Source organism: Gadus chalcogrammus, chromosome 14 (assembly GCF_026213295.1).
Source record: "Gadus chalcogrammus isolate NIFS_2021 chromosome 14, NIFS_Gcha_1.0, whole genome shotgun sequence".
NCBI lineage: Eukaryota > Metazoa > Chordata > Actinopteri > Gadiformes > Gadidae > Gadus > Gadus chalcogrammus.
The window spans coordinates 18,342,950-18,365,270 of NC_079425.1; the positions used below are offsets into that span (position 1 = coordinate 18,342,950).

The 22,321-nt window shown below is 40.5% G+C and overlaps 3 protein-coding genes across 3 annotated transcripts; 2 read left to right on the forward strand and 1 right to left on the reverse strand.

Annotated features, from left to right (window-relative positions):
* Nucleotides 1-714: 714 nt before the first annotated feature.
* nmbb (neuromedin Bb) lies at nt 715-2,081 on the forward strand. The gene is made up of 3 exons (XM_056608520.1): nt 715-1,037; nt 1,236-1,423; nt 1,518-2,081. The coding sequence occupies exons 1-3, from the start codon at nt 776-778 to the stop codon at nt 1,572-1,574; spliced, it is 507 nt and encodes a 168-aa protein (XP_056464495.1). The 5' UTR covers nt 715-775; the 3' UTR covers nt 1,575-2,081.
* A 3,751-nt stretch (nt 2,082-5,832) lies between these two features.
* LOC130403458 (tetraspanin-3-like) lies at nt 5,833-12,821 on the forward strand. Its single transcript, XM_056607822.1, has 7 exons — nt 5,833-5,975; nt 6,364-6,555; nt 7,580-7,654; nt 8,014-8,115; nt 8,249-8,401; nt 8,764-8,847; nt 11,004-12,821. Exons 1-7 carry the CDS (start codon nt 5,913-5,915, stop codon nt 11,094-11,096), a joined length of 762 nt encoding a protein of 253 aa, XP_056463797.1. The 5' UTR covers nt 5,833-5,912; the 3' UTR covers nt 11,097-12,821.
* LOC130403457 (proline-serine-threonine phosphatase-interacting protein 1-like) lies at nt 12,323-21,611 on the reverse strand. The gene is made up of 15 exons (XM_056607821.1): nt 21,467-21,611; nt 20,982-21,082; nt 20,105-20,179; nt 19,195-19,229; nt 18,990-19,096; nt 18,792-18,854; nt 17,946-18,047; nt 17,502-17,547; nt 17,077-17,156; nt 16,529-16,627; nt 16,057-16,153; nt 15,578-15,674; nt 15,073-15,158; nt 14,856-14,956; nt 12,323-14,522 (listed from the first exon to the last, which is right to left on the reverse strand). Exons 1-15 carry the CDS (start codon nt 21,515-21,517, stop codon nt 14,391-14,393), a joined length of 1,272 nt encoding a protein of 423 aa, XP_056463796.1. The 5' UTR covers nt 21,518-21,611; the 3' UTR covers nt 12,323-14,390.
* Nucleotides 21,612-22,321: the final 710 nt, after the last annotated feature.

The following is a 22,321-nucleotide window of genomic DNA, read 5'->3' on the forward strand; positions in this document are numbered from 1 at the left end:
CAAACCCACCGCTTTACGGGACCCCCGGGCCCCTCCAACTCCTACAGTTTGCCCTTTGGCTGCGATGTAAGGGACATTTTCCGGGCCGTCCCTGTCAAGGTAAGTCCCAGTTTAATCAAACATGATGTGGAACTTCAGCCAGGAGTACGAATGGACAAGATGATTGCAGGTGGTTTTTTTGTCAGACCGCGGGGACCGATCGCGTCATCACGCATGTAGGTGTCTGTTATAGCGCACTATTTTATTTGGTGGATAGTTCCTATGCTATGGTTATGATGAAAAACAACAAAATCTTTCAAAACCGTCCGGGGTAAAGTGCGTGCCAAATGTCAGATACTTTGGAAGGATTATGTATTTATCCTAGCATTCCACTTATTACTTTTCCTTCGGCATCTTTGATTCCTCTAATTTGAGAAATGTTGGTTTGATTCACGAATCTGTCCTGTAGTTTTAGTGGGTCAACATCACTCTATTCTCAGGCCTTAATCAATTTGAAGAAGACCAAGGTCATTGTAGTAGGCTATCGTCTCTTCTTTTACGCGCTGCCATTTGCGCATTCGTAAAACGGATGTTTACACAGCCAGACACACACACACAGCCATCAAACACGTGGGCCTGTATCAAAAAAATCTAATCAAATCATATGGCCAGCCGTCATACGGAAAGGTTCGGCTAAGATCGAGCCCTATACAGCCTGGTCACAACTTCAAACTGTGAATTGCTGTGCAGGTTTGCACGCACATGAGACAGAGCCCACCCACGCCTGAAGCTATAAATGTGTAGTGCGTCCGAGCGCCCTCACACCGAACTCCCAGTCGCCAGTAGTTGGGGGTTTTGCGCGCCAAGGGACTCAGCCGTTCCGGTTTTAGCTATGTCTGGGTTAACACTTAGCAACGTCTGCCATGGGGCTTTACTGACTTATCTGGTGTTTTTTTCGGTGCTTTCTCTCACTACCGCTGTGAGCTTCGATTTGACAGAGCTAAGGAATAAAGTTGCAAAGATTAAAGTGAACCCGAGAGGCAATCTTTGGGCTACAGGTATGTGGATGCTTCTTATTTTTTTGCTTATTCATCTTATTTGTATTCAAAGTAGAATTGACAGATTAAGTCCTATCAAATGCTTTCCAATGTTTTCCATGCATTAATGTGTTATACTTGTTGACTTGTTAATGGTTCATGTGCAATCATGTATTACAACGCATAATAACAATATGCATTTTATTTATCGCTTCAAAGGACACTTTATGGGCAAGAAAAGTGTGATGGACAAGCCTCTGCTGTCACCCGCCGATGGGCAAGGTGTTGACGCGCTGCAGGTGGCACTGGGTCCGGAGCAGGACGACCTGGGGAACATCTTCCAGGAGGTTCTGCGGGTCGCTCTACAAGCGCAGATCGACACGCAAGAGACCCGCTCTAAAAAGCAGGTGAGGAAAACCCAAGTCCACCGTTTCTATGTGATGAATCGTGTTTGCATACTTTGAACCACTACAGTGACATTGTAATTCTTTCTGATTAAAGGAGTCAGAGTTGTTGATGAAGATTTTGGAGAGCTACGTCGACAGCAGCAAAAAGTGAGGCGTGGGGAAAGCACTGCTGAGTGCCGACTGCTACTACGCAAATGGACAATTAATAAGCATCGCGATGTCACTGATGTTCTCATGCATCCTCTTGATTGTAACTCCCAGCTGCACAGTAATATACAAACGCTGTTTTTGGTTGATTTGATTTGGCCAGTGGATATTTGATCTCAAATGTAGCCTATTACCTTACAATATGTGTTTGCATATGTGGAGTGTATGCTTCAAATAAATATCATTAATTTATTTAATTATTATGCTTTCATTGTCATTTCCTTTCCATAATTCAACGTTTTTATGTTCAATATATAAAGCCTATGCAAAATGAGGTGTAAATATTTTAAACTATAGCCAACTAATATTTGTATTATTGATATGAACATTCCATAATCGTCCTGCATACGCTGTGAGAGCATAGACTCCTGTAGCAAGTTATAAAACATTTGAAAAAAATATTGACTTAAATGTGTCCAGATGTAAAACAAACAAATAAAATCAATTTAAGTATCCCTCTATTTTAATGTGTATGATTGATGCCAACATACTATTATTTATCTTCCTTTAAAAATATTTATATTCCCTTTAATTATAGTCACAAACCCATCAGATAGAAAATATCGTTGAATTATCAACAGCTTAAAAGTTTATTTGGAAATTAACACTTCTTTAGATAAATCTCCATCTCTTACGGGTCATATTTAATATGTGTAATTCGACCCTTGTAAAACATACATTCTAAGTGAATGGTGCCAACTCAAAGACCTTATGAACAACATAACAAGGTAATCTGTAATTCAAATGTGATTTTGTTCTCAATTGAAGATTGCACAATCTGACACCTCTGAAGTGGAATGCTCCAATAAAATGAGTCAATTGTTGTTACTTTTGGAGACTTCAAAGACAACAACAGAACTGGACTTCAAAATGGGTTGAACACTTGACACCCATCTTATTCGTCATCCCACAGGATGAAGATGGGAAGTAGGTTACCAGGACAGAACCAAGCTGCATTCAAGCCTTCACATTTAATTTCACTATGACCTTTCCCATAATAACCATTTCTCAAAGTGTTTATTTTGGATGGCTGATTTTACAACACATTATTTGGCTCCGAAATGTGCATCTTCCCACATGCTTTTGAAACTCTTCAACTGTCCTCTCCAGAGATTTGCAATAAGAGTTATAAATGTATTGCTCTTGAACCTTAGCTGTTGTATCAGGTGGATTTTGTGAGAAATACAACACGTTATTCCCACTACTCTAAATGCAATCCTCCTATGACATAAGAGGCCTGTCTCGACTAATGAAGATTACGTTTATCTTCTCAGTGGCTAGTCTGCAATAAAACACACTCACACACACCAAGAGCACAAACCACAGCCTTATTGTTAACTCTTACAAACCAGTTTACTTTTTAAGACGGCAATGGGGAGCCGTGATCAGTCCCAATTATAATCGTTGTCTAAAGCTGTTAATTGCTCTGCCTTGCTGATGAACTGCATTACAACAATGTGCTCAATATATGAATGGCTAGATATCTTCATGTAAAGTACTAGTCTTGGTCTAGGTAAACACATTCACAATGCCTTCTATTATTCAAGGATAGAATGAGATTATAGATGAAGCACTTGTGAAATGTTCAGCACAGGACATAATATGAATAACAGAAGGGGGAAGAAAAGAGCACCAACATTTATTAGGATATTAAATCAATTCTGAAAGAATAACTCAAAATAGAACAGCATATATCCCAACATTATTTTTTAATGGGGTAAACATAGAAGCTAGTAGTGATGTGCAGTTAAACCGCAGCATGGAGATTGAAAAGGTTTATGAATGTCCTTTATCTTGTTCACACAGTTTTATCTCACTCTTTTCTAATCACACAGTATCTGTTATGACTACAATCAGGAACCCGTATAATCCTTCCGATTAGGTCTCTAAAATATCACCATGGTATTTCCATTTGATGACCTTAATCACCTGAGAACCCCCCCCAAAAAGTTTCATTAAGAAGTTACACCCCCCACAGTCTTACTGGCATTCATTTTGAAGTAGTACAATTAATACTATTTGCTAATTAGTCATGTAGCATACACTTTTATCAAAAGTGGTGTAAAGTGAATGTCATGAAAATGTATCATGTATGTAACATTTAAAAACACACCCTTTCCAGTGTTGCATTGATTATGCTGGTTGTAATATAAAGCACACACTAGAGTAATTTATCTTGCTCCGGAATATATTTTCTTTGCATAATACTTCCATGTGCAGGAATCAGAGTTAAGGACTGCATCGCTGCAGGCCACAATATCTCAGGTGAAGCTTGCGATGTGACATAAGCGGTTGATTGTGGTCACATTAAATGTGAACTATATGTGTTGATTGGAGCTGTTCACACGCATGGCTCATGGGGAGGATGAGGTCATTGGTTTCATGTTGAGGGCTCTGTCTGCACCCATGCTGGGTGGACCTCAGGCCAAGGCAGCGGTGTGACAAAGTGATTGGACCACAATATGAAGCCAATAGGCCCAGCAAATAGAGCTAGCTATAGAGGCTTTTATCTTGGGATTGGGGTGGTTCAATAACATTGTTGAGTAGTCATTTAAAAAGAGTAAGTATTAGTAACACATATTTACTAGAAAAGGCAATTTCTGAATACATTGTGGTTTCAGAATCAGAATCACTTTTATTACATCTTATTGTACAGTACACAAGAATACAATTCTTGGGCTTGGTTCCTCAACATTCACATAGCAGCAACAGTACAAGGTAGTAGTAGCTTTCCAAAGAAAGCTACCTTTCTTTGGTGCGCCTCTGCAGCAGACATCAGCAGGGAAGAATGTCCCACACAGCAGATTTCCTCCACTGGGTATGGGGAAATGATCACTGCCCACTGCATATGGGCAGTGATCCACTCCATTGCATCCCACTCAGTCTTAAATGCCAGCGCAGCTGACCCTCATGTTAGATAAAAGAGAAGACAGGCCTCGACCCCCCAACAACCTTGCGGCATGACCGTAATGTACACACGCCAACCCAAGCTTTTCCATTGTTTCCTCCACCGTCGTACCAACACTATCCAATGTAGATCCACCTTACAACAAGTTATGTCCAGTAAAGACACCTACCCAGATAGCAGGCAGTGAAACTCCTTCAAACACTTTACCAAGTGCATCCACATCCGAGTACCCAGGTTATTTTAATTAATTGAACAGAGAAAACCTACAGATTTCCCTCCATGCCTCCATGCCTCCACCTGAACACACTAATCCTCAGGAAAGACTTGCCCCTTCCTGTACTGAACACCCTCTTTAAAATAGTTTGCACACGTCACACACACCAGCCATGTTTCCTGCACATAGAATCCCCAATCAACTTTTTTACTCAAAAAGAGCTTCCCTTTGTGAACTTTGAGAACTGCCCACATGCCTTTCTTAAAGGTGACAAATCATTATTTGTTATTTGAGTGTGATTCGATTAGCCATTACAAGCCATTTCGAAAAACTGCCTCTTCTGACCTCACAAGTGGGTGTGTCCATCTAGATGTGTGCTGGATAGATCAGTCTACCAGCCTAGTGTACTGTAGCAAACGTTGCTCATCTATCCGTCATACATCTAGTTTCTAGGAGGACACGCCCACACGCCCGTAGACTTTCAAAACGGCTTGTAATGGCTATATCACACCTGGTACAATATAACACCTTTAATGGTCTATATTCCTACCTGCTAGAATCATATAAATAAATAAATAAATAAATAAGATAATTCATAAATGAGTGAAGTCTTTTGCAATCTGGGGTATTTACCTACAACATAAGTTTCCACAGAAAAACGAAGTTCACATAACGAAACACTGTCACCCTCTGGTATAAATATAATTTTTGACGCAATTCACTGGTCCCTATTGGATTGATAATGCTTCTTGACTTGTCCACATCTGAGAGAAAGAGAGAGAGAGAGAGAGAGAGAGAGAGAGAGAGAGAGAGAGAGAGAGAGAGAGAGAGAGAGAGAGAGAGAGAGAGAGAGAGAGAGAGAGAGAGAGAGAGAGAGAGAGAGAGAGTATCGTTCATGGTATGGGTTCATTTATTCATTCGGATAAAATAGATGGATGGATTCAATGTTCCATGTACAGTTGACGTCAGGCCCGTATTGCTTTAAACATGACCTCATTGTGCCATGTGACCCTTTTCTTGCTTCTGATTGGCTAACCCGAGACGAGTCTGTGCAAAGAGGGCAGGGCCAGTGAAGCCATTTTATTATCATCATTAGGGAAGAAGCAGGTGCAACGCTTTGTTTTATTTTGTGTATTTTTTTTTAGCCCCAAACGCCAACAATGGGGCAGTGTGGGATTACGTCTTCCAAAACCGTCTTGGTGTTTCTTAACCTGATATTTTGGGTAAGAAAAATAAAACTAACGTATATTGTATCAATGCAGAGTCGAATTGCATCCCAATGAGGCTCCGGAGGAGCAGCAGGCCAGCAAACTGCGCCATGCAGATACCCTGCGCTGCGTTTATCATTTAGTTGCTCACACTCTTAATGTTTTGTATATTTCAAATCGACCGCAGTTGTTAAACCCAACAAATATTATACAAAGCCTTTACTGTGCTCTGCTGTCCTCCTGAAGTTTAGGCAGTGCTTCCATTTACTGAAAACTCTTAGTGCAGGTGGCAAGTACATTACTAGGATTTGATGTTTCATGCATTCAAATGTATTGCATGGTAAAACACCGCCGTACACACAAACTCAACTCAAGTACGACCATCTGTCCTGTTGTCTCATAGGCGGCTGCAGGAATACTGTGTTACATTGGCGCCTATGTATTCATCACATACGACGACTACGACCACTTCTTCGAGGATGTGTACACCCTGATCCCCGCCGTCATCATCATAGTCGTGGGGACTCTGCTCTTCGTCATTGGGTTGATCGGCTGCTGCGCCACCATACGTGAGAGCTCCTGTGGTCTGGCCACTGTACGTATTATTCATAGATTAATCTCTTCTAGTACGGATCAAAATGTGACGTGGTGGCGTAAACCCTTGCTGCAGCATTATTAAAGGCGGCTGCATGCTTCAGCGTTGGTGTTACGTTGTTGCGCAAAATTTACTCAAAGCAATTCATGCTCCCTTTTAGGTTGCGCGTGTTGCCAAGCAATTTACCGCCAGAACAGTAGGTGGAGTAATATGTGGAGGAAAGTTTTTCGTTGAAGACGACCTCAAGAATGACGTCTTTGTCTGTGGGAGTCGTTGGTTTGTTTATGTGCCAGATCGTGTTCTCCCCATACACAGTGAATGATGGCAACAGACAGAGGAACAGGGGTGATGAAGTTGTTGATCATTGGGGTTGTATAAATGTGCATATCTCTCTACATTTTAAAACGAAATAATGTGTTGGCAGCAAAGTTAACTTCACTTCACGTTAATGATTTTGTATATGAGCCTGCCGGGTGATACTCCAGACAGGAAGTAGTAACCAGACCAGCAGACCAATCACAGCCTTGCAGGCTGGGCGGCTCGCGTAAAAGCTTACGTAAAAAATGACGCAAGTCTAGAAAAATCGCCCGACGCACGCAAGACGTGAGAAGTCGCGCAAGGGGTGCGCAAGGGCGCGCAAGGGCCTCTTGCGCTTGCGCTTACGCTTACGTAACTGAGCATAAATCAGCCTTAAGTCAATGTGGTCCAGTGCTGCTGCTGCTGCTCTACCCATGCTAGCTGCACTGTGCCTCCTGGTTTCTTTCAAATACAAAGGGAGGGCTTTAACTCATAACCAGGAAGTTTCACTGGTGACGTTTTGTAGCAGAGTGTTGCCAGCTTGTCACTAATACAGGTTCTATGTTTTTGTTGAATAGGTATATTATTTCACTCTTTAATAGATTTTGAAAGTCATATGTTCTCTATTAAAAACCCAACCCTAACCCAACCCTAATAATGATGTTTTTTTTGTTTGGTGGCCAAAAGTTGGTACTTGTGCAAAGTCTCACTGCATCTCTTTCTACAGTTTGCTGTTATTCTCCTGCTGGTGTTTGTAACAGAGTGTGTGGTGGTGGTGCTTGGATACATATACAGAGCAAAGGTAGGCCTACCTTTCATACAGCACTGTGAGCCTATAACTTAAAACTGAATATCCAGGGTAGCAGCCAAATTATTTTCCTGTATTTATCATGAAGATATTCATTTGAATTTAAAACAAATGCAAAGACATATATTCCCTATCCACTAGTATGTGTTTTGTCCATCAAAAGGAGAGTTAATAGTGCTTTATAGTCATTCCTCTCGTATTGATTTAAATGGGGTCAAACTAATTATCTTCAGCTAGCTACTTAATGCTGGAAGCATGGGAACATGCTAGTTTCACTATCTAATACCCTGACTGCATGGCTGTGTCAGATAATGTGTGTGTAGAGTGTATCCTCTAACATCTTGAGATTTTAGGTGGAAGATCAGGTGAACCACTCCATCCAGAAAGTGTACAACGAATACAACGGCACCAACACGGACGCACCTAGCCGTGCTATTGACTATGTGCAAAGGCAGGTGAGGAACAGAGCCAGCATTCTTGAGTCTACGTTTACACTCTTGTTTCCATGTGACCTGATCTATGTTGGATGCTTGCCCAGGTTGGTTCTATAACGTGTGTTTGTGTGTGTGTGGTATTCTACTCCCCTAGCTTCACTGCTGTGGGATTCACAACTACTCTGACTGGAGGAACACCACATGGTTCCAGCAGAGCAAGGCCAACAGTGTTCCACTGAGCTGCTGTCAGCCCAGCATCACCAACTGCACCGGGAGCCTGGCCAGGCCCGGGGACCTCTACCAGGAGGTACAGTACCGGGTACTTTAGATGCTGGTGGTGGTTTGTTGCTTAAAGGGACCCTTGAACACTGCATACAGTGCATGGTGATGTTATATTCTATCATTAATGTTTTATTATAATTGTATCTATCTACACCTCAAATGTGTCCTCTGGGATAAATAAATTAGATTTCATTCTGTATCAAGTTTATTGCTGGACTGAATACATAATTTCAAGCTTTGAATATTCTTTCAGCATGTGTGCACAAAAAAGGTTGTTATATCGACGTGTGTTTGTTCCAAACATACCCCCAACTTCAGAAATACTTGAGGTCCTAAGGATATTTTCTGTATTTAATTTTTTCATTTCTTCACATTTGTACCTCCTAGGGATGTGAGGCTCTAGTTGTGAAGAAATTAAAGGAGATCATGATGTATGTCATCTGGACTGCCTTGATGTTTTCATCTATACAGGTGAGATACAATTGTACTATAAATCTAAACATAACACTACATCAATACAGGGAAATAACATTTTACTGTAAATCTATAAATAACACTACATGTATACAGGTGAGAACTTACAATTAATTACTCTATCTCGTCCATACATGGGTGTTAAAGGGTAATTCCGGCGTAGAATGGATTTGGGATATATTTTTTATGGTAACGAGTTGAAACGTTTGTTTTGGAGCACAAAAAAAACGTATATAGACGCTTTCTTTGTTGTTTGTTTTTAGCCGATTCTATCAAAATGCTATAAACTTGGAACGATCGGGGCACTGGTTATGGTAAAAGCTAAATCTCTATTTTAAACCACTTAAAAGGCAAACACAGAGATTGTGACATCCGTCAGCAACACACAAGCTCTGTGTTCGCCAACTTATTGAGTCTTAAAAACAAAATGGCGTCGACGGGTGATCTACTGATGGTATTGTGTGTATAAAATGTCCTTTTTAATAAACAATCAGTACACTTACAAAGTTCTCAATGCCTTGTTTTATATGTTAAGACCCTTATTATACTACCAAAAAAGTGTTGGGCTTTTTAAGTGGTTTAAAATAGCGATTTAGTTTTTACCATAACCAGTGCCCCCATCGTTCCATGTTTATATTGTTTTGATAGAATCGGCTAAAAACAGCCAACTGAAGAAAACGCCAATATGCGGTTTTTGTGCTCCAAAACGAACGTTTCAACTCGTTATCATACTAAACATATCCCAAATCCATTTTACACCGGAATTACCCTTTAACATTCCACTATACAAAACATCATTATCATTACAATTAGGACATTTAGCAGATGCTTTTATCCAAAGCGACTTACATCGGTTAATACACAAATTGACACACCGGCGGCAGAGTCAACCATGCAAGGCGACAGCCAGCTCGTCAGGAGCAGTTAGGGTTAAGTGTCTTGCTCAGGGACACATCAACACTCAGCTAGGAGGAGCTGGGGATCGAACTAGCAACCTTTTCGGTTACATGACAACTGCTCTACCTCCTGAACTAAGCTGACCCCACATCATCTCATCCATACAGTAGAGATAGAAATGTGGAACCGTTTGTTGATATACTTACTGTTTTAAATAACTTTAAATACATACCTGCACGTTTATAAAAACAAATTATGTATCCATAACTAGTGCATAGATTACCTCTGGCCAGATCTTCTGATTTCTAGTTAATTATCATACCTTATCTTTCCATATCTGCCCTGCTGGCAATATCGTAGATCCAAAAATGTCCATGTATGCTTTTAACACAAGTTTTGTAGACAATCTGATCCTATTTTTTTTCAAAGTGTTGATTGAGACCCTTCATATTAAACCAGAAGGGGCTAGCTAGCATTTATCACCTATGGTGTGCTGACAACATGAGAGAGGTTGTGCTCTCAGCACACCATAGTCTCTGAGGAGTCCCGCCGCGGCCGTAGTGACACAGACTCACGCCATCAACAAGGAGCCTCTTATTCCCACCGCAGCCTTAATTAGATGTGATGAGATCATGCTGGTCCATGCGTGCTGCTGCACGCTTACCGTATCTCATGTAACCACTTGGCACTTTTAGCCACTGGCTAATTCAACTGTGTGAATTGAAATATTAATCACAAATCGAATCTTTGAAAATAAAGCGTTATTCGCTTGTTAGGACTAATTCAGAATTGGTATGAAATGTCAAGTCCTTTAGATACGGCAGAAATGAGAACTATATTTTCCTTTTGGTTTGACTGTGGTCTAGGGCTGGTGCCTGTACACATAATTTCACGCTTCTGGTATTCGTTAAGTTTCCAACTGAAAATCTGAATATTCTGTGAAGAAAAAAAGAGAAGTAAAGTCTATTCATAGTGTGCATCTTTTACTGCCTGTACACAAAGCAGGGCGAGACCACTGAAGAATCAAGTTATTTTTTTCTCCTACCCAGCGAACAACTATTCATGATCAGCCCTACTGTGGACCAAAACAAGCTTATTTTCTTATTCACAAAATGGCATCAAATGTTCATAATTCACCAAGAAGTAACCCATACAATCGTCGTTTCTGAAGACCCACCCGTTTGTTGTGGTCGTGCCCTTCCGGTCATCCATTCCGGTCGCACTAACGTCCCCGCCCCACCCTCTACCCCATGCAGATGCTGGGCATGCTGTGTGCCTGCGTGGTGCTCTGTCGGCGGAGTCACGACCCGGCCTACGAGCTGCTGGTCACCACCAACAGCTACGCATGAACAGGAGTGCCCCCCCTCCCCTCCCACCCCCACAGCACCGCCAACACTAACGTTACAACAGCACACCAACAATACTACAACAGCAACAACAACGCTACAATGACCGGAACCCAATCCATTGGACACGCCCTCGCCCCAAAAAAACACACACATACACCAAACATGCACACACAGTTCGATTTCTGCTGTAGTCGTTTAGAAGCTCAAGCACATGTTGTACAATCTTCCATTAATCTGCAGTTGCAAACACTGGTAGGGATGGGGAGAGGGAGGGAGGGATGGACCAATACAATATTTATTGACATGCTTTGTAAGTTAATGTTACTTTAATTGTTTTTAAAAAGATTAAACACTGACACGCTGAAGGACAAAAAAGGTAAAAGTTGTACTTGGCCTATTGATATTACCGATGATGAGAATTGCACGATCATTATTCTGGTTGTTGACCTTTTTGTTGCTTCAAGTGAAGTCGGGGGTCGAGGAGCAGGTTTCTCTGTCTGCTAAGCTCGTTGGGCTGAATGTATTACATAAACGTGTCGGTTTGCACTACGGCCGTGACTGGACGTGTATAGTGAGGTTTTCAAGTTAAGAACATGCAAGCTTTCGAATTTCAAAGGAACAGAGTACAATTATAACCACAGGCTCTGAGTAGAGATTGTTGTAAAACTAAATTATTTTCCTTTTGTTTCGTCTGTGGATGAAGTAGCCTGGCATCCGTGTTGGTACCCAGTTGGCCCTCCAGCTCTTGTAGAGCTGTTGGTCCTACGATCCATCTTTCATTTTGGGCATGCAAACTCCTGACAAAGTTGGAAGAGTCTCCTTCATCCTGAACAATGTTTAATCTTTGGATTATTTAAATATGTTGTGGTTCTGTTTATTATCAAAGTGCCGTCCTTTTTGTCCTTTTCTTTGAGTTTTCTGATTTATTGTCTACAAATGAATAGTGAGCCATCTAATAAAAAGTGAGCCTTTCAGCCCACTTTAGCATCTACACGTTGCTACAAGTTGAGGCACTCTACAGTGTTACCTTATTAGGAAGTATATCACAAAACTCTCCCGTCATGCATTTCCTTGTCGTCAGGTTTTGTATTTGAGTTTGTTTTTGTATTCTATGGTTTTCTTCTATTTCTAGATATTCAGCTTGTGTAGAAGGTGATACAACAAGATAATGGTGTTGATTGGGAAGGGAGGGTGGAAGACTGATTTAAATAAACTCCTACATTTCACCTTGTTCCAAGTGTTGCTGTCTCACATTTGAGGTCCTAATTTCAGACATAAATACCAAACCTAAAAGGTTAAAAAGGCATGTTTATTTTCAGCACAACAAAATGGTAGGCCTACTATTCAGTTGAGAAAGCTGCATAGTTCTGTTGCGAGTCATACAACATATAAACACAACGCAGTGGTTTGGCTTCTCGGCTACAAAGGAATACTAAGCAAAAAAGCGAATAACATACTTAATTGAAAAGGATATGTCAATCGTTCTAGCAGGAGAGTATTACAAAGTGGGTCTGCTTCTTAGATTAGTCTTATCTATGGAGTCCATAGGGGGGTGTTGGCATTTGAGTGTAGCTCATAGACCTGTCAATCGACATTAGTTTTGAAAATGTATTATGGAAGGAACACCATGGCTAGGGTACATAGGAATGAATAATTTTCTTTTTCTGCATTGTTTATGGATGAAGCACAAAATTTGCTGCTATACCATACATTCATTAAGTATCAGTGCCCAAATTAATACCTGGCTGTCTTGAAATAAGAGTAGTAATAAAACATTGTTCCCAACAACCCATGTAGGCGGTTTCTCTCCCTTGTTAATATTGTAGTGTAAAAGCACAATTTTGACACATTTTATCCTGGTCATGGATCCATTAGTTAGTACGAAGTAACGTATCATAGTTTAACCAGCTGAGCCAATGCTATACTTGTGACACAAACTGTCTATAGCTCTCTACACCAAAAATAGTACATTCCTTTCTAAAATTACAATTTCATGTCAACAAAAATGATGCAAGTTACTTTATAGTCTCTATGTTATTTTTTTAAATAGCCGAGGGACAATTTTGACTTGACTCCAGGGACCTATGTCCCCCAAATGTATATGGAAAATGAAAAAATTGATTATGTGTCCTATGTTCTCCAGCTCTACATGTGTGCTCTCCCAAGGTCCTACGTTCCACAGCTTTATAGAGCGCATAATGGAGACTTGAATAAACGATTCCCCAGCTCTGTGTAAGATTAATATGACATTGTAGCCTAGTATGTGCTTGTGAATCCACTTCTCACGCTTGTAAAAATAAAAACATCACATGAGAAAAGTATCTTATTGAATCCGGTTGGTGGCTCACCGGGTAGAGGGCGTATCATGTAGGCAACATTTTTTATATATATATATATAATTTAATCTGGTTGGCTTTTGCCTCAATGTTTCCTTTTTGTTTGCATTTATCTATTGGGAATTCTTAAACACCTTTTCTATTTTAAGCTGAGATCGACATTTCGCTACTGAAATGTCCAAATACCAATCCAGTGATATTGTTAGAAAAACAATGGGATGTTTTCAAGACCTTAAAAATAAAAAGATAAATAAAAAAAGATAACCTTGTTCCAAAAGAAAAAAACTGGATGTTTTAACTTTCCTCTTCATGTTCTTGCTCTCTCCACATAATCTCCACTCCAGCGTACAATCAATAAACTACCATGTTTGACCGTGAAGATCACTCTTTAAAAAAAGAGCAACTTTTTGCGATGGGACACAAAAGTTACAGCACACGGTGATTTAAAACATGCCACGCACTTCTGAAATTTGCCACAAATAGATGACGCAAGGGCGGTGATGCCATCATTTTTGGTTCAAACCAGCCCCGGCAGTTCATTTATTCACAGGTCTATAGTGCAACACATTTCTATTGGTTTGTAGCTTTGCCATCCAATCATCCCTTCCAGCACAAACACTTATAGAACACACTTCTGCAAGGAATATGAGTTGTCCACATTTGATCATAGCTGGCCTCATAGCTGTATTAAGCTATACCTGGAAGTCCCCCCCACTTTTGTTTCTCTTTCTCTTATCTACATAAACATATAAAAAGTGTATGTATATATTAATCGATTGACACACACGCACGCACGCACACACACACACACACACACACACACACACACACACACACACACGTCACACACACACACACACACACACACACACACACACACACACACACACACAGAAACGTGTGAGAGGCAGAGAGCAAGCGGGCATTTCTATGCGTGTGCATGTGAGAGGGACCGAGTTCAGATCTGAGCCAGGTAGTTTCCAGGGACCAGTCCGACCTCGCCGTCCCTTTCCACCGTCCACCAGCCGTCGTCCCCCTGCTCCATCAGCTGCACCACCTCCCCCCTCAACAGGGTCAGCTCATCTGTGTTCTGGAAGGCAAACGACACCGTTATAATACAACGTGTAACTCTTCATTCCATTTGACACTATGCTTTCATAACCAAAACAGATCTGAGAGAAAAGGTTTTTAAAGGGCAGTCGTTTTTAACCACCCATTGTGAGGTGGATGAGCCATTGAAAAAAAATAGATCCACCGGTGACATCTAAAGTGAGCGTCAACCCAGATGCCTCACACCTAATGGTTAAAATGAGGGCCCTGTAATACTCGTAAAATGAAACGGGTCAAAAGAGAACAAAAGAGTGACATATGCACATTTAAATGAACAGTTACTTCTTTTGCATTACATAGGCATCAGGTTCACCTGTGCCATGTATTCGTAAGCCACCCTGTAGCTGTCGTTCAAGGCAACCGATGCTCTTGAACTTGTCTGTTGGAATCCAGATGTGTTCGAACAGTTGAGTGCTGAGGACGCAAAGATGCACGTGAAGGGTTTAATGAGATACTTTGACCTTGAAGAAGAATCTGTGCGTTGTAATATTTTAAATATTGAAGGCATTTGAAAGAGAAGAGATACCTACAGCCACTAGAGTTCCTCGTTGACTCTGTATAAGGATTTCCGTCAGTGAGAGACGAGTTAGAGCCCACTCTGTGTATTATGGAAAGACTGTGCAAGAGGTTTACCGTTAATTAAGGACCAGTCATATGCGTCATAAGAGATGTGGTCATGATGTAAAGTGTTTCGGATGTCGTGAGTGCGTGGTAATACGATTACTTCGAGAGATTAACCAAGATAAAGATGAATTCATTCATAAAACATTTAAAAAATAAATGTGGGCGTTTTCACAGTCATTATCTGTAAGGTAAATGTTTCCCATACCCACAGGGAAATGCGTTGCTGTGTGTGTGTGTGTGTGTGTGTGTGTGTGTGTGTGTGTGTGTGTGTGTGTGTGTGTGTGTGTGTGTGTGTGTGTGTGTGTGTGTGTGTGTGTGTGTGTGTGTGTGTGGAATAGGATGGGGTTGGGACCACCCTTCCATAGGCGATAACTCAACTAATAAAACAAGTATTTGTTTATGGTTTGGTACCTCTCTGAGACTGATGCTCTCCCCAAAGTGCTGAGGTTGCTGGGGCTGCCCTGGGACTCCTCCAGCAGAACACTGTAGTTCCTAAACATCACAGGTTCTGATCCCAGGGGAACACAGGTGGGGGTAACATGGTAGACTAAGTCAATCCTGGCAATGGGATGTTTATTTTTGTGGGTCATTTGAAAGAAAATACTTTTTTCAATATATAGAGATATAAAATAGAAAATTTAGTTTAGACGGACAAACTAAACTTCAATACATATTGATCAACTAGACTGAGACTTGATATAAGCAGATCAACTAAACTAAGACCTGATATAGAAAGACAAAGTAAACTTTGACTTGATTTAGACAGGAAAACTCGACTTATTCCTGATATAGTCAGATAGAAGACAAGACTAATTACATAAGCTATACTTAAATCTGACTATAGATATAGAGTGGACATATGATCCAGGATAGAGTTCTGGGGGTCTGACCAGGCGGGCTACTGCTGGTGCTCTTCGTCTGGATGAAGAGGTTATTGTCTGTGCTGATTTCACACTTCTCAAGACCCTTCCTGACATCCTCGTAAATCTGGTGGAGAACACAATCAAAATGTTAAAATACTTGAGAAGAGCTTCATCATTTATATACAAAGCACCGATCCGAGTTTAGTGTATCAGATCTGTGTTTAGTGAAAGAGTTCTGTGTTCTGTGGTTTCTGATCTGAGTTCAGCGGATCTGATCTGAGTTCAGCGGATCTGATCGGAGTTCAGCGGATCTGATCTGATTTTAGCGAATCAGATCTGATTATAGTGGATCTGATCTGAGTTCAGCGGATCTGATCTGAGTTCAGCAGATCTGATCATTGTTCAACAGATCTGATTTGAGGTCAGTGGGTTTGAGGGGAGTAGTGCTCAGATCACGTCTTTACATTACTAGTAAGCAGGCTCTGCATGGCGCTCTCACCTCATCGTCTTTGACGCACTGCATTGAGAAATGGTTGCAGTGGTCCCATAGCACACATCTCAGGAAACTGATGCGGTCAGACTCCAGTTGTTGGAAAACCTGACACACACATGAATACACACTTTTAAAAAAATCTCCTTTCTAACCATTTTTCTGTGAAAGCCTACATTACATCTTGTAAAACCCATCGCCATCCATCAGAATGTTGTTTCAAGTTGAATTGAACAGCTGCCACTGGATGAACCTATTTAGATGTATTCATTTCAAAATCCTGCTCCTTTACAATGTTTTCTACTCTGTCTCTCTTTACAACTCTGATCTTTTCTACAGCACTTTTAATTTTATTGGTGTGTATCGGTATTGTATGTGTGGTTGTGTGTGTGTGTGTGTGTGTGTGTGTGTGTGGGTGTGGGTGTGTGTGTGTATGTGTGTGATATGTGTTTGTGTTTATTTAATCCTTTGAGAACATTATGCCCAAAAGAGGTGACCTAAGAATTTGGATGCCCGGTGTGACTTAGTTGAACTTCTTCATGGTTGAGTTAACCCACCTCGCAGGTACTCTGGTGTGTCCCTATCCAGTCCTGCCGCACATTTTCCAAATGCACAATGTTGCCCAGGTAAAGGCTCTCTGGGAAACGCAGGGAAGTATTAAACGGTGATGATATACAACCATCAACATATGCGTATCAAAGTCAACCTTCAACCTGCCCTATGTCATTTTTTCATTGCAACTATTTATTTTAAAGAAAAATGTTTAAACGTTGCTCAAGCGTACAAAAGAACCAATCCATCCATGGACATTTTCTCGATATAATTCGTTTTTTTGGCCCACTATGATAACACTGTGTAACTACACTAAGATTTTTGTCCGCATTAGTCCCTTAGAAGTGATCAGACATTGAGGTCAGGGTTTTCCTATGATATTGAAAATAACTTAAACAGTTAGTATATTTAATAAATGAATTAGACAAACCTGATTCTGCCGCAGTTTGTTTACAGTGCTGGACCTTTTGATATGCCTTCACACATGCAAGAAGGGATAGAAAAAAAACGTAAACTTTGAAAGAACAGGTGTTCTGTAATTAATAAATTGATGGAACCATAGGCATCATGTTGGTCTTTGCCTGGAAGGAAATTGTTGAAATAGAGAGAGAGAGAGAGAGAGAGAGAGAGAGAGAGAGAGAGAGAGAGAGAGAGAGAGAGAGTGAGAGAGAGAGAGAGAGAGAGAGAGAGAGAGAGAGAGAGAGATCTGCAGGCTTAAAGGGAGCATTTCTTTGGATCTTAAAGATAATGATTTAATCATAAGAGATGCTGCATTCAAATCAAATGGAACCCCCCTGCTGCAGTTCATGCAGTATCATTTCTCTGTTTGCACTTACAGAGTACAGAGTCTGTAGTGTCCAGCATCATTATCTACCTTCTCTATGATCTTGGGGGTAGAAGATGTTGCAGCCATTTTCGCAGCTAGATTCTCTGCCTCAGTAGCTTCCTGGCACCTCTGCTTGCTGTTCTTCTTGGACTGGATCAGAGATAGAGAGAGGCTTGGAATGATTCAAAGAGAAACCATAGTATACCAAAAGAAACACCATGGACTGTGCTCGGGACTATACTTAACAATGGAGTCTTCATTCAGATGCTTGAAACACAGAATCACCTATTGCATCTGTAACTAATGTTATGATTTTGTTTAAGTGATATTGCACATTCACAGATATCTTTAACATGTACATCATCTATCAACGATTAAAGTTTACATTTTGGATATGTATGTTGTGTGATCCATAATGTGGAAGTTGAATTGTTTGTGTAGACTAGAATAGATTGATCATTGTAAACAAATATATTAGGTTCTTCTTTATAAATGTCTGAATAGAAAGATACCACGAATGGCTCATAACACACCTAACATTGTGTTTTTGTATTAATAGGTAGTGCTTGATTTCTAAATATAAAACACGGTGGACTTTAAGTTTCAGAGGGTTCCAGACCCCATTTCCTTCCTGTTTTCAGTTCTGTGTGTGTGTGTGTGTGTGTGTGTGTGTGTGTGTGTGTGTGTGTGTGTGTGTGCGTGTGCGTGTGTATGTGTATGTGTATGTGTATGTGTGTGTGTGTGTGTGTGTGTGTGTGTGTGTGTGTGTGTGTGTGTGTGTCTTTGAGTGACTGTGTGTGAAAGCATATCAACGGCGCCTGTGGTATATGCTAACTGAGTAAGATCCACCAAAGCATGAGGGCCTTATATACTCAACCGTTTTGTCAACTGTACCTCCATTGTCTTCTTATACCAAGAACTCTTAGTCTTCATTAGCTTCTCCATGATTGACTCAAACTGTGTATTAAACAAAACAAAAATAGTGCTTATTAATAAAACTGGTTTGGTCTGCTTTTGGTTTACATTTCAGAGGTCAGGTAATTAGCATTAGCATATACCAAACTCCCTGAACACATAACAGCGTCGTCATACCTTTTTCCTCTGTGCCTTTTGCTTCTCTTGGAATATCTCAATTCTTTTCACCTCCTCTTCCAAAACATTAGACAGATGGATGTGAAAATTCCCAATATTCTCAATATCTGTAAAGGAATAATGCAAATCAAACGGTGAACACATTTGGAAATATATATTAAATACATTATTAATAAAATAATTCCAATAAATTGTATGAACCTACGTGCTTTAAGTTGATCAAAGGACGCTCTCAGGGTACTGGGGAAATATGACTCAAATTAATGCACTAACTTATGCAATTATATGTCAAAAAGGATTTGATAATATCATATATATCGGAATATTACAATTATGATTCATTGATATACGCAAACAAACAGACACAGAAACAGATCCAAAAGAAGGCGAGCTGTTTGCTGTATATGGAGCCTTAGGGTTCATCTCTACGGAAGCTTGCAAAGGGACACCTCAGCGTATATAATGTATTCGTAATTTGAATAAATGTATATTCATTTTATGCGTTTAGATCATTAATCAAACCTAACTTTATACGTTCCTGTATGGACGTCTAAAATGCAAAATGTGTTTGTGTAAAATGCAAGTACGAGTGGGTTTTTCTCCCATTTCATCATCAAATGACCTCTCTGAGAGTCAGCTATAGTTATTAATGTTCCATGTGTGTATTCAACATGAATGTGTCTGATGGGGAACTGAACCATTAAAGTCGAGGCGATGGATAAGCACGCATGCACGCACGCACACACGCACCCATGCACGCATGCATGCACACACACGCACACGCACACGCACACACACACACACACACACATACGCACACACACACACACACACACACACACACACACACACACACACACACACACACACACACACACACACACACACAGACACACACTCACACTATATTATGACAAACAACCAAAACTGTAATTTCTATGACTATCACCCAAACTACTGTCAATGTATCAGTGGACAAGCATTATAAATCAAGAATACGTAAAGCATCACCCTGCACATGCTTCTTAATGAACTAGAATGATAGTGTTTTAGAGGCATAGCGATGGGAGCTAGCCCAGCGCTATCTGTAAGTGTCTGCGTTGAGCGGGTCGTACCCGATCTCCTTAAGCCCCCTGGCCTTGTGGGCTATCAGCACCAGTTCCTTCCCATACTGCTCCTCCGCTTGGGCCCTGGGGGGGGGGAAGAGGTGGACAGATGGATTGATAGATTAATGGATACAGAGATAGGTAGAAAGAGAGATAGGTAGATGGATACATAGATAGGTAAAAAGGTAGGGATAGGTAGGTAGTAGGATATAAAGCAAGGAAAATGGAGAGATAAATGGAGAGAGTGAGCGAGAGAGATGGATCGAGGGAGAAAGAGAGAGGGGAAGAGGGGGAGAAATTAATTTCTATGACTCTTTCACACAATCAAAAATGGAGTTATCCATTGATCATTTACAGGCATTCAAAGAGGGACTCATGAAACGAAATGTGAAAGAGAGAAGTGGGGAGAGAGACATATATGGATAGATAGAGGGAGAGAGAAGTCTGGGAGAGAGAGATAGAAAAAACTGGTGAAATCTAATCTAGTCTTCCTTTCGATGTGTTGTGGTTAAGTGGGTGCATTTTAAATGCAATACAGAGGAGTTAAGCAACAATTAGGGAGCCCTCATTCATCTGTAGTCTTTCATTTGAATGTAGAATGACTAAGCTAGATGTCCCTCTCATTGCTCAATACGATGTCATTATATGATAAGTAATTTCGTGATTATTACTTCCTTTAGGGTTACATAACCATAGTTGGTTATGTGTGCAGTCCTGTCTTGGACGTAAAACATACGTCTGAGACACATTTTCTTCAAAAGATACAATCACAAATGCAGTTATCCGTTGATCATTTGCAGGAATTCGCAGAAGGACTCATGAACATATTGAAGTAGTTAGTTGAGTTTATCCCTGAAGAACACAAGGATTGGTCCCCTATCAGTACCTCATCTTAATGAGCTCCTGCACATCTTTACATATCTGTCTCCCATCTTTCAGTCGGTCTATCAGCGTGTCGTATCCTTCTCGGCTGGTGAAGTCCCTCCCCTAGAAGAGGAAACAGAAAGATGTGACCCAGCACTGATGTTTCACTACATTTTTTTTGTGGAAACTTTTGAGTCACTCTTCCCGCTGGTGATATCTTATTTCATGTAACATAAAAAAAAGCAGAACTAGCAAAACTGAATGTCAGGAAGAAAAGTTAGATAACCTTTAGCAGTTCTAAAAAACTTAAATAATATTTTGCCTAACGTAACATCCAAATGTTAACACACAGTATTTTTGAATTTAACACAGTAATGTATAGGCCTATATAGTCAGTATTATGACTTTGATACATGGGTTGCATAAGTCCAATCCTAACTGAGCAAATTAACTCAAGGAAAAGTAAACTACGTTAAAACTTCTAAAACCACAAAAAAAACGGCTTACCCAAAAGGCATCTTTAAACAGCAATGGTGTCATCCTGTTTGATAACTCCATACGTTTAGTCTTAGTAGGTTCCTCAGAAAAACTGCTCTGAACCTAGAAGACAACACTCTGGTGGCAGGCTGAGTGGTTACGAAACAAAACCTTACTGAGTGCAAGTGTGCTTGACGTATATGTGTCAATGAGGAAGGACCTATGACACAAGCTACTGAACAGAAACAGAATATGTGAATGTGTGTATGTGTGTGTGTGTGTGTGTGTGTGTGTGTGTGTGTGTGTGTGTGTGTGTGTGTGAGGGTGTGTGTGTGTGTTTGTGTTTAGACTGTGTGTAATTATGTTTATGTATTTGTAGCCTGTGTATGTACATTTTAGTTCATATTTTTAAATTTCAAGAAAGTTTGGTTCGTTCATTCCAGTATTGAGATACATAGAGCAGTGCTATATGACCATGTGGGCCTTTGTTATTGTCTGCCATCTGGTGGCAGAAATTGGATATTGGTTATACAAACTACAATATTACAATTGTAAGTGCACGTCGTTGTCGTTTTAAAGTAAAAATGGACAATGTCTTAATTCCTTTATTTAAAGACACTAAATGGTGCAATAGTATCTTCTCCAACATATACCATTACATCAAACAGATTCTCATGTATCGCTCAATGTATCGCTTATCAATAGTAGGCCTATCTATCTATACAGCGATTAGTACATCGATATACCCAGCGAAAGAGCAGCACCAATCGACATTTTATTTATAGTAACTAAATTCTCTATGCTGGGACTTATCAAACCCGTCCAGGAATGTTCCCAGCCACTGACGAAAACTTTCTCCGCACCCAGTGCCGTAAAGATAACACA